The following is a 12,301-nucleotide window of genomic DNA, read 5'->3' as shown; positions in this document are numbered from 1 at the left end:
GAACTCCATAGGTGTTTTTCTGTAATTGCACTGGAGGTTATATTAATCTTTTAGAAGTGCTGTGAGACCTCATTTTGTAATTTGTATGGTAAATAGCCCTTTTGAGTGAGTGTCTCTTTTTACTGTTTTCTCTCAGGCTCCTCATGCTGTGTATTACATCCCCGATTACATAACGGAAGCTGAAGAGGAGTATTTGCTTCGTCAGGTATGATGTGCTCCAAGGGAAGATCAGCTTAGAAGACGTGTTCTAAAGCCTATGCTAAATAGCTTATTGGCCAGATTCTGGATGGGGTGGAAGGGGTGATGCACGGTCTGAGGGATGTCCCCCCTTTTTTCAATATAAAAGAATATTCTTTTAGATTTTTAAAGCAAAGTTGCAGCAGGCCTTTCCCCTCCTGTCAGGTACACCTCCCTTATGGTCCAGCAGTCTGTGGGGTGGCCTCAGTGGTCAGATGCTTCGTGCCGCAGGTGAGAGGGGGTGAGATCTAAGTTTAGCAGCCTGCATACAGTATACTGTATATGTTTAGGCAGTAGCCTACTTATTTCTCTGAGTAAAGGTGTTAAGTCATGTAAGCAATTAAAAAGGACCTGAACTCTAGAAGCTGAATAAAGGCAAGCGGAGAGCAATGGACTAGTCACCAGTACTGCCTGCAGCTGATCTCTTACCCATTACTGTCTTTCAATGCCTTGATCTGCACCTGTGTGTAGGTGGCTATTCGGATAGAGGCATAGGGCTTTGCCCCCTCATATTGGAGCTGTCTCTTTGATAAGTGGTGATCTGATGACTGGAGGCAGGAGAGATGGCGAAAGTAGAAATCCATAGAGTGGATGAAGCAGAAGCAGAGAGATGCATGTGAGCAGCACAGTAGTGCTTTATCTAAATCTCCTGAGACCAGCCAGGGCAACGGTGCCTTAGATCTCACACTGCAGATATACAGCTATGAAGCTGTAGACACAGGAGTACTGAGGTATGCTCACATGTCAGTAGGTGCTCTGCTATATTTTTTAGGAGTAATTCAAGAAAAACCTTTTTTGAGTACTGCTTCGGCATATTTACCATTTCTTGGTGCTGCCTATAACATAGCAAATCTTCACTTTTTTGAGTACAGACTCCGTTTATTAGAGCTTATTGTACTTCCAGTTTTACTTTATGTAACCTTGTAAGAAAACCATTGTTTCTTGTTGTTTGATATTCAGAATGTCTTCATGTCATCTTGTCAGGTCTACAATGCTCCGAAGCCTAAATGGACACAGTTGTCTGGAAGGAAATTACAGAATTGGGGTGAGTAATATTACTGCACAAGTCCTATCATTTTTACTCCTTAATTTTCTATATTTCAACACTGACATCAATAACTAGCATGTTCTAATTATTCTGGAGGTGACAAGACTATAAACTACAGACCAGCTACGGAAATTAAGCGGCAAGCATTTACTTAAAGGAGAATCACCAGGTGAGTGATTTACACTCATCCTCATAGTTAGAGCCGACGTGTGACATTGAAACTATCACACGTTGGCTCTATTGATCAGGAAGTGAGCGAACACGTACCGTACCTCGCGGATGGGGGAGAGGGCGGGCGCATCTTGTTCTGCCACTAGATAGGCAGAGCCAGCTGTCAATCAGCTAGCTGGTGTGGATCTCGGCCGTATTGTCGGGATCCATCCCGGCTGTGGCGCTCTCAGTATATCGCGAGCAATAGCCCACAATATACTGAGCTTTGGGTCACGGGAGGAGTTTAGTATATGTCCTCCCGTGACCCAAAGCTCAGTATATTGCGGTCTTAAAGAGAACTATGGGGGGAAAAAAGGTTACCCCATAGTTCTCCTTTAACTGACAACAGATGACAGGTTACAGGAAATAGCAGTCTCCAGCCTTGTCGATGTGTCAGCAGACTCTTACTAAAACAAGATTTGCTTTGTTAGACAGTTCCTTTGTGAATTCTTTTTATGGCTTTAGTGCAATCCAAGAAAGGTTAGGAAATCTGATCTGCGCAATGGAATAATTATAATCCAAGATAATAGCTTGATATGAAGATAAGATATTAATCTAGCAGTGCAGTTATATTTAGACTTAAGAGTAAAGTGGAGGTGAGACTATGTACAATGTCTAACTCCATGTTTCAATCGGAATTAATATCTTTCTGTGATTTCATTTGGGCTTCATTATTAGAGTTAGGCCAAATCCTAACGTTAGGTTAACTGTCTGGAGAGGTGAAGCATTAATGGCTCAATTTAAGGTTTAGATTTGAAATAGAACTAATAGCACCACCCATTCATATGTAAATATCACAGGTGAGACTATTTTCAGTGGGGGGGCCAGTAGCCCCTATCTTAATTTTGGTTGCCCCTGTCTGCCTGACATCTTGTGTCTGGGTTTCTGCTGCCATGAAACCCGAACACAGCATTCAAAACCCGGACTGTCCGGGTGAATACTGGACAGGTGGCAACCCTACCGGGAACAATATTGTCAGGATCCACCTCACTGCCTGAGTGACAGCTGACTCTGCCTCTCTAGAGCCCACCCCCTTCCCTGCATGTGTCTCTCCAGTGAGTACTAGAGGAACATAGAGAGAGGAGGGGGAAAGCTGTGAGCTGAGCGATCAGTGGTTTGTGAACACTCAGCTCTCGGTATATAGAGCCAACATGTGACAGCTGCAGTGTCCCTTGCTGGCTCTAAATCTTGGGAAGAGTATACTGTACTCCCCCAACACCTCTCCTTTAAGTGTTGGGGTTAAATGCTGGGGGAGGTTAAAAGTTAAAGGAAACCTATGCTGAGACACCCATGTTTGACCTCCTTCTGTAGATGCATGGCTATTTCTGGCTCAGTACCTCATGCCATACCAATTACTGATTTAGATCAAGCATTTGGTTTAAAATAGTAACGTGAAGTCAAAATGTAGTAGCCTTTAGATCAGCTAGACAGCCGGTCCACTGGCATTGAAATGGAATATCGGGAATTACAGCCTTTTTTGAGGTTAGGTTTTAGGGATTAGGTTAGGAGTTTAGGTGTTGGGAGGGGGGGCGGGTGTTGTAGAACTTTGTGCTCCCGCTGCTGAAAACAAATTACCAAGTTTCCCCACGAGCACTTTCAATGACATGTCCCTACCACAGACACGTTAAGAGTACTTGATATACCAGTGTGGTGTTTTCTGGATAGTGCAAGGATACTTGATTATCTAGTGGACACCCACACAGCGAAGTTGGTTTCCTGCATGCACATGCAAACTTCATGTAGTAAGTTCCCCTGCTGTATACTGGACCTGCGGCACCAGTACTTTAAGGCCTTAGTACTATCTACAATACTGTCCTTTTGCTGATGATCATCTGTGATTTGTCTTGGATGACACCTAATCACTGCACACTCAATTGTTATTACCAGTTGGATTCAAGCTGTCTGTTCTCTGACTGAACACATAGTAGCTGCCTCCAGTGTATGTCCAAGGCAGATCAATTTTTGACCATGTTTGTTGCACATTGCTTTTTTACTTTATTGAACAATCTCCCAGTCCTGAGACAGTCAGCCATCTGCTTTGAATCTGTAGGGTTTCTAGAGCAAACACGAGACCTTCTGTAGCAGTTACTAGAGGCCTCGCGCCTCTTCTACCATGTAAGAATGTCTTTCTCCTGCAGGAGGTCTCCCACATCCCAGAGGCATGATGGCTGAGAAGTTGCCCCCCTGGTTGCAGACATACACCAACAAAATCTCTTCACTGGGTGTGTTTGGAGGGAACAGTGCAAACCATGTCTTGGTGAATGAATACAAGCCTGGAGAAGGGATAATGGTGAGAGTGCTATGAATACATGTCGAGTGAGAGCACAGTGTAACATGACTGTTGGGCTTGCACTGGAGTGCAGCTTGAAAATCAATATAACATTACAGATCATCTCTGCTTTAAGGGCTTGTTCGCATGAGCTGCAACCCTCAGCTGCTGTTGTGCCTGTGCCGTATAGTGCCCATGTGTTTGATCAAGCTGCATTGCATGGTTTTGTTTTTTGTTAGAACTTTATTGAAGTGTCACATGTGACATTTTCATTAAGTTTTGTGGGCTCACCCCAGTGCGAGGCAATTGTATCACGTCTCGCTGCGGGATGCTTAAAAAGAAAAGTGCTGCATGCTGTACTTTTTTTTAACCACCGAAACGCAGTAGTGTGAACTGTCACCATCCATGACCAGGCAAATTGCCTTGTTTTGTGTTGGGGCTGTGCTGGAAACAACGGCCATCGTGGTATGAACCCGGATGGTGTGAATTAACCCTAATGCATAGTGAGTACATAGCCTTGCTAACACCATGACCTCTATGCAATTACTTAATGTGTATTGCTTGTCTTGCAGCCACATGAGGATGGTCCCCTCTACTATCCCACTGTCACCACCATCAGCTTAGGGTCACACACAGTGCTGGAATTCTATCTGCCACTGGATAGAGGATGCCCTGAAGAGGAAGACCAGGTAAAGGAAAAAAAAGCTTTCTTAATTAAGTTAGTTTTACTGGCTAATTAAAGTTTACAAATAAATATAGTATGTGTTACCCAAGATGTTATTTACAGCAATAGTAATTAATTTACCTTAGGGCCAATTCATGTCTATTAACCTTAAAAAAAAGATTGGAAAGAGTTAAATCTTTTGTCAGCTTTTAATTGCTGTCGGTGTCCCTCTTAGGAAGTTTTCCCTGATCTCCTGCCCCTATGAGACTAGGACAGGGAATTAGGAGGACAGTGATACCCAGTGGTTTTGCCAGTCCCCTTGTGTAGGAAGCCCTTCCTGATAACGGTAAGCACAGAAGCAGATCTGTCCTAGCATAGTCAGTATACAGCCCCACTTTCTCCCGTAAGGCGTAAAGGAGGGTATGCTGACGCACAGCATGCCGGTAGTCTTTTATCCTTCCTCTCCGAGCTCTGTACTATGGGGGCCCTGCTTGACTGACAGTTGTTCCCGCCAGTAGCTGCTGTCACAACATGTTGCACATTCAAGGGAGAAATCTCCTTCCTCACAGCACAGAGCTTTGGAGAGGAGGGAGAAATGGCAGTGTACATGCCTCCTCCTCCCTCCTTGACATCAGTAAGCTGAAATCTGTGCCCTGTGCTCCACAACTAAAGGGCAGGAGCAGTGTTAGCTGTAACATGACCGTGGAGGGAAAAAAACATATAAAAAAAGGTATTTGAGTTGCAATTTTTCATTCATTATCTAGTATAGAGTGAAAAATCTGACATAAGCACTATTTTGCCCATTTTATATATGTTGCCTTTTCTGATTGTATAAAATACATTTGAACTAGTCGGTAGAATAAAATTAAATGTGACTTTATTACAGCACATAAAGTTCACTAGAAATGCGCTTTTGAACTTGCTAGAAAGGTTGAGAATCAATTCCCTCCTTGTACACCATAGCCCTCTCCTCTTCTGGGAGTGCCAAATTACTGTCCGCTCCTCCGAAACTTTTATGTAGCTGGCAGTGCGAAGTTGAATACTATACATTGTCCCTTGAGTGACAGCCCTGAGGCTGCTGACATCACAAACTAGATGGCATCACCCAGCAGCAGTCCTCGTTCTTTTGTATGTCTACACAACAGAGGCTTTTGCAGATAAATAACATATGTTAAATGTGTATATATTCTGAGAAGATTGTTGAAAGTAATGGTGCGGAGACAGGGTCTCTTTAAAGGAAAAGTTGTTTTGTTGCAGTCTCTTTCCCCACTGAAGAGACTTCCTATTACCTCCTGTCACCAGGATGGAAAGTGGGGGGTGGGAAGGTGGGGAATCTCGCCTGTGGATACACAGAAAAAATAAGTCCGACAGGTTTTAATTCTTCCCCACTTTGTCCCCAATGTAAGTAAAATTGCTGTTGGGATTTAATGACACTCTTACCTATATTTTCCTGTCGGTCTGTGTAGCCACAGGGAATGAAGAGATTGGCCCAGTCCTTCCAGGTATGGGAATCATGTGACTGTCTCACCTTCCTCCCAGGTGGCAGCCAATACTATCACAGGTAGGCATGGAGAGAGGCCTTAGCCTTTGGACCTTACAATGGTCTATCTCTCTTTACTCTCTGCACCTAAATAGAGAATCGGGAGAACAAATTATAAGCAGTCTCTCTTTACTCTCTGCACCTGAATAGAGAATCGGGAGAACAAATTATAAGCAGTCTCTCTTTACTCTCTGCACCTAAATAGAGAATCAGGAGAACAAATTATAAGCAGTCTCTCTTTACTCTCTGCACCTGAATAGAGAATCGGAAAACAAATTATAAGCAGCTGGTGTGGCTGCCATTAAAATGAGCCTGTTGCTTTGCTGACACCGTGGTCACAGCAGTGCAGTTTGTACCATAGCCTGCAGAAAATCCTGAATTGTATTGTTTCACGCTACAAGGGAGTAAATAGTTATCTGTATTGTTTGCGTTACCTACAGCAACCATTTAGATTCTTTGTCATGTTGTACCTTGCACCAGTTTAATAGAAGGTGGAAGCTGATTGGTTGCTGTAGGGAAATCAAGAGTGTTTTTGGACACTTGACCCCTGTCATTTTATGAGAAGGCCTTTCTATGTTTACTGGTGTTAATGACATTCAGAAACTAGTAGTAGAGTGAGTGTCACCTGTAAACCCGTTTCTATGCCATAGTACCTGTAGCTCTCTTTTGTCTTCCAGGTTCCTAAAACAGAAGAACAGAGATATGCTCTCTCCCTCCTGCTGGAGCCCAGAAGTCTTCTAGTTCTTCGTGAGGACTTGTATAAAAATTACCTGCATGGAATTCATCCTCGCACCCAAGACACACTAAGCCATAGAGTGGCCAATCTGGAGAAGTGCATGGCACAGGCTGAGGAGACACTGGCCAGAGGGACACGAGTGTCACTGACTATTCGATACGTCCCCAAAGTCCTGAAAGCGGCAATCTTTCTGGGAAAGGGGAAATAAACAATGATGGCCGAGTATGTAGAGATGTTCAGCCTTAAAAATGGGGTGGGAGCTGGTCCTGGATGGTGCCTGGGCAGAAGCCTCCCTATACCAGCAGAGCAGAGGTCACACGATGGCCTTCATACAGGAATCATGTGAAGATGGCTTCCATTCATATAGCAAGAGGCAAGCATTGAGACAAGACGTAAAGCATTATTATACTGCCGTCACATGACATCACTCTGGAGCTCAGCATCCAATCAGTGCACTCCTAAGTGTCATTTACACACCGTATGCATCTGCCAGTTGGGATAATTATTTTATGCTTCCTTTAGAGCCTTGGTTCTCAACTGGTGGGTCGAGACCCAAAAGGGGGGTGCAACCACGTTTTCAGTGGGTCGCCGCATGCCTTCCATTTTTCTAGGTGAGAGGCTCCTCTGCCTTCCCATAGCGTAGCACTGTCAGTTCTCACAGCAAGCAGCCATTCATAATATGCTGCCCAGCTTGAGGTGGGGTGGGATGGGGCAATAGCTGTGAGAGAGCTCCATCCATATGTGCATTGCTTACAGGTGGACCTTACTCCTAAAAACATTTACATTTTTTTTTTAATGTATGAGAATGTCTGCCAGTGTTTTTGAGAGCCCTGCCGTGCATTCGGGTGTGGGAGATGTGTTGCGTTGCCATTCATTTCAATAATACGCCAAACGCACCTCCCACCAACAGTTTGTACACCGCAACGGAACGCACGGTACCCTAAAGCCTTGCGTTCTATTGTAGTGAGACTTGGGTCGTGACTTAAGGACCAAGGACAAATGTGGGTCCTGAGGTCACGCAGGTTGAGAACCACTGATCTAGAGGAAGTTACATCAGAGTTGTCATGTTATTGCTGTTTGACCCCAATGGGAAGATTCACCATCTTTGTGTCCTGTTGATTATGTTCACCTTAAAGTAAGGGAAAAATCCCAAATTTTTACCATTGCTTCCTGAGGTGCCTGTGCCACAAGTGAAGATGATTCTCCTCTATGGGGTTTTAACTTCCCTGTCCTATCCAGAACAAAAAAGATTTTACCTTTTTAGATACACTTTACTACAGGAAGTAGTATTTAAATATTTATAGACTGTCCCCTAAACAAAAATAACGCTGCACTTTCAGAGGAATAACTCCATCTTTATAAAAAAAAATTTTTCTGTGTGAATGGATCAGCATTTGTGAAAAAGTCATAAATCATAGCCTTGCAGAAGTTTTTAATTTGTGAGAATTTTTTTTTTAAAGATGTCTGTTGTCTTTCTCAGGGTGGATGTAACATTTATTTGGTGAATCCTGTTTTATGTTGTCAAATCGAATGTGATTATAAAGTGTGAACTATTTTGTGTGTATTGTATGGCTTTCTATTTCTAATATACATACAGCACTGGATGCTATATAGTCTAAGAACACTCCATCCGAAGAAAGAACACCTTAAGCATATTTGATCAGAAGGCAAAATACCCTATGAACATGCAATCTGAAGAGAGAGTGCCCTAAGAACATGAAATCCTAAAAGAGAATACCCTAAGAACATTTTATCCCAAGAGAGAATTCCTCTAAGAACGTTCGATCCTAAGAGAGAACAGCCTAAGGGCGTTCGATCCTGGGGGTAGAGTAGCCCCAGGGCGTTCGATCCTGGGGGTAGAGTAGCCCCAGGGCGTTCGATCCTGGGGGTAGAGTAGCCCCAGGGCGTTCGATCCTGGGGGTAGAGTAGCCCCAAGACGTTCGATCCTGGGGGTAGAGTAGCCCCAAGACGTTCGATTTTACCCCATTTACACAACAGCCTCAGCTTTATACATTGTGCAAACATTTCCTAAAACTAATAAGCAAATGTTGGTTAATTCACACATGAGCGTTGCTAGATGAAAAGCTCCTAAAATTAATGGATGACTCTTAACAGTCTGCAAGATGCAATGTTGAACACACATAATGTCTGTGTGGCTCCCCACATCTCTACAAACCACTTAGTCATACAGAAAGAAAGATGAAAGTGACATACCATTGTTCCCTACAGACATTGATCTGCATTCCAGTCACTAGATGGCGATGTGCATACAGAAAGTATTTTATCTACAGCAGTAGTAGGAAAGATGGATACTTCGTAGAGATGCTGGAACTCCCTTCATCTGCCTGGAAAAAAAGCCCCAACATCTATATTAGAGTTGTCAGGCTTACCGAAGAAGCTTGAGACTTGGGCAGATCTCAGCAGGTACAAACACTTTTTGAGCACAAGGATCGATCTATCCCTTCCCTTCTCTACTAATTAATCTGCTGTTGTTGCCTGTGTTTCCACAGGAGAGATTCTTTTCCCTTACAATCCTGGCGACACAACAGGAAGTGAAGACAAATCTTCCCAATAGCTGATAATTAAAACCTGATCGAGGTTCCAGCCCTTCTCATTCTATCAGGAGTTAAAAAAAAGTCACTACTTTAAAGCGACCTTCAACCATGGATTGATCTTTCTCTCTTCTTCCTCCCCCGCTCCCTCTTAACCATTTGCAGACAATTTGCTGTGTTGTTTTTTTAAAAATTATTATTATACTTTTTTTTTCTGTGCGGCTTGCCACGTCCTGATTTCTAGTCTAGATGAGGATGACATATGACCAGCCACACTTACCAGTAGGCAGTGTTTCAGTGGAAACAACTATTGCCCAACTTCAGTCCCGCACATGGGAAGATAGGCCGCAGGTCTCTACCAGGTATTTGGGAACTGGCAGAGACTTTGTAGCATGCCTGGGCAAACGTACAATCACGCACAGACACAGGTCTCTGCCCAGTCCCAAATACCTGGTAGAGACTTCTAGCTTGCCTGCGCATGTGCGGAATCTTGCTGCGCGCATGCAGCTGAAAAACCAAGAAGAAACAGGAGTTTCAAGTTGGCAGCGCAGAAGCAGAGTTGTGCAAGGAGAACATTGGCTGCAAGGAAGACCACGCTGGACCCCATGATAGTAGTAAGCATGTTGTTTTTTTGTTATGCAGGTTAAATTATTTGAAGAATGAAGTTTAGTTTTGCCTTGGTAGGGTGAAGCTTCTCTTTTTAATTACTATTTTTTTGTAAATTTATTTGCAGGAAATATTTTCCCCCGACAGCTATGTCTAAAAATAAACTCTGCTCTGGGCAAATTCTTTACTCACTTGTGCTTGGGTAAAAAAAATGAACAGAAAAGCTTCAAATTAATGGCGTGCACTATCGCAATGCACGTTCATGCACATGCGTTTAAGGTTCCAGAAAAATGCACACCACAGCGCTCAGCAGTCTCCCAATGATATTCTCCACCAACAATCGTTTGCAGGCTGCTGTCATCAAAAGGCCACTGGGAAGTATTCCTCACAAAACAAACAAACAGACAATGCCTTGTAATACAGTTTATTAGTCAATGAACATACAAGCTGACATAAAAAAAACTACTCGCATGGTAATCACTGAATGAATGGTACCGGGCAGACCCCACACAAAGCTGCCTTGCTAGTGGACGCGTTTCGGGGAATATACCCCCTTCCTCAGAACATGCGTTTAAAGCACCACAGTGGACTGGGTTGGTGGCAATGAGGACTTCACCAATTTTAATTCATGATTTTCAGCAGCAGCCGGCGAAGGAGCTTTCCTGATGGCTTCAGAGTTGTTTACTGTCTTGTTTTCCCTTTAATCTGCTTTTTTTCCCCTGATTTCCATTTTAAAGTGACACTAAACTTAGGAGTTCAGCCTTAATAATTGCATTCAAGTACCTTACCTAATACACAAAAAAGATACATTTTTGTTATCACTCAGCTGTAGATCCTTGAAATCATCTCTGAAGCGGTGCCGACCCGCGCCTTGCTTCTGGAGGGTGGCTACTTTTGTTCCCCATGGTCCCTGTGTGTGTTGTAGAGTAGTCACCGCTCCAAGCTCACTCCTGTGATGGACTACAGTCTCATGTTTAGTGTACTCATTTGTATTGAGATTGTAGTCCATCACAGGAGTGAGCTTGGAGCGGTGACTACTCTACAACACACACAGGGACCATGGGGAACAAAAGTAGCCACCCTCCAGAAGGAAGGACAGTGTCAGCACCAATTCAGAGATGATTTGAGGATCTACAGCTGAGTGATACAAAATAAGATACATTTCTGTTAATAGTTAAACCTTAAAAATTGTCTAGTGTCACTTAAAGATCATGGCTTTCTATTTCAAACTTTGATACGTTGCAGAACAAGAAGCTAGCAGGATAACTGGCTGATGTAAAGTTAAATATTGTGCTAAGCACACAAAAGTACTCACAGGTGACCAGCCGCAGGCCATTCATCCCAAGGGATGCTGGAGACCTAATGGACAATTGGCCTATTATTGGGCATATCCGATCCTGATCTCTATACTTCTTCCATTTCAGTGACTCGCATAGTATTTAAAGATGAAGGCTTTAGAAACCACTCCACCCCCCGCCCTTCCTGCGCTTGCCCCCCTTCTCCAATCCAAGTATACTTTTTTTTGGCAATGGTCTTTTGGTGACATGTGCTCTGTGCTGCAGTATTGTGAGCCAAGCCTGCAACCCAAGAGGTGGGTTCATGACAACCTGGGCTGCAAGGAAGTGGGTTGAATGACGTTGCTCACTGTTTAAATTATATGGGCATCTTGTTGCTGAAAAGGCGTGCTGCAGGGAACAAGCTGCTTTTTTAAAGTGTTCTTCTTAACTGTGATGGACTGCAAATATTTGTTTTCCTTTTCTAAAGCTTGAGTAGATTTAGGTATGACAGCCAGGCACCTTTCACTTTTAGAAGCTCATGTATTCTTAAAGATGTCCTTTAAAAAACTGGGACCACCGTGTTATGTACAGGGCAAGATCTAATATTTATTTGTATGTGAATTGTAAAGGAACATAAACTGCCAGACAATAGCTTCCCAAGAACGCAGGTTATTATGAATTTGTATTTGAATACCGCCCACAATGTACTTCCCTATTTAGGATCGTTTTACAGACCTGATTATTTTCTCTGCCTATTGTTAGCCTGAAATAATATTTCTTTGTGAGTCAAACAATGTGTGACGTTGACAGATATGACCTTAAAGGAAAACTCTCATGAGGAGCGCAGAGGCCAACATTGTTGAACTTCTGAAAATTCTACAGGCCCGGCTGTCATGCTTGACCCACGTGCTTATTTACTTTGAGTCACTGACCCAGAACAAATCTGCAGATTAGGAATTCTGTGTTTTCCTCAACCGATTCTATGTATTGAAGACAGAGGATTAGCATAACCATTAGATGCAAGAACGTGTAGGTGCTCACCAACAGTTTAAGTAACTTTCTTTGTCCAGGCAGACCATAGAATTGCCACCTGGCTCCTCACTCTTAACACTTTTGCCTAATCAGTGGCCTTATTTATGGAGATCTGATGACTGGCAATTTT

General features: G+C 43.3%; 1 protein-coding gene across 1 annotated transcript in view; it reads left to right on the top strand.

Annotated features, from left to right (window-relative positions):
- ALKBH6 (alkB homolog 6) overlaps positions 1-7,059 on the top strand; it is a 7,305-nt gene extending 246 nt beyond the window's left edge. The window contains exons 2-6 of the mRNA XM_018576905.1: positions 137-205; positions 1,222-1,282; positions 3,634-3,785; positions 4,337-4,453; positions 6,646-7,059. Coding sequence (XP_018432407.1) covers positions 137-205; positions 1,222-1,282; positions 3,634-3,785; positions 4,337-4,453; positions 6,646-6,912 — 666 coding nt within the window. The 3' untranslated portion in view covers positions 6,913-7,059. The remainder of the gene's footprint in view (positions 1-136; positions 206-1,221; positions 1,283-3,633; positions 3,786-4,336; positions 4,454-6,645) is intronic.
- Positions 7,060-12,301: the final 5,242 nt, after the last annotated feature.

Source organism: Nanorana parkeri, unplaced genomic scaffold (genome assembly GCF_000935625.1).
Source record: "Nanorana parkeri isolate BGI_ZX_2015 unplaced genomic scaffold, ASM93562v1 scaffold80, whole genome shotgun sequence".
In the NCBI taxonomy this organism is placed as follows: domain Eukaryota; kingdom Metazoa; phylum Chordata; class Amphibia; order Anura; family Dicroglossidae; genus Nanorana; species Nanorana parkeri.
Note: the sequence above shows the minus strand (reverse complement) of the source record. Positions and strands in the feature narration are given on the sequence as shown.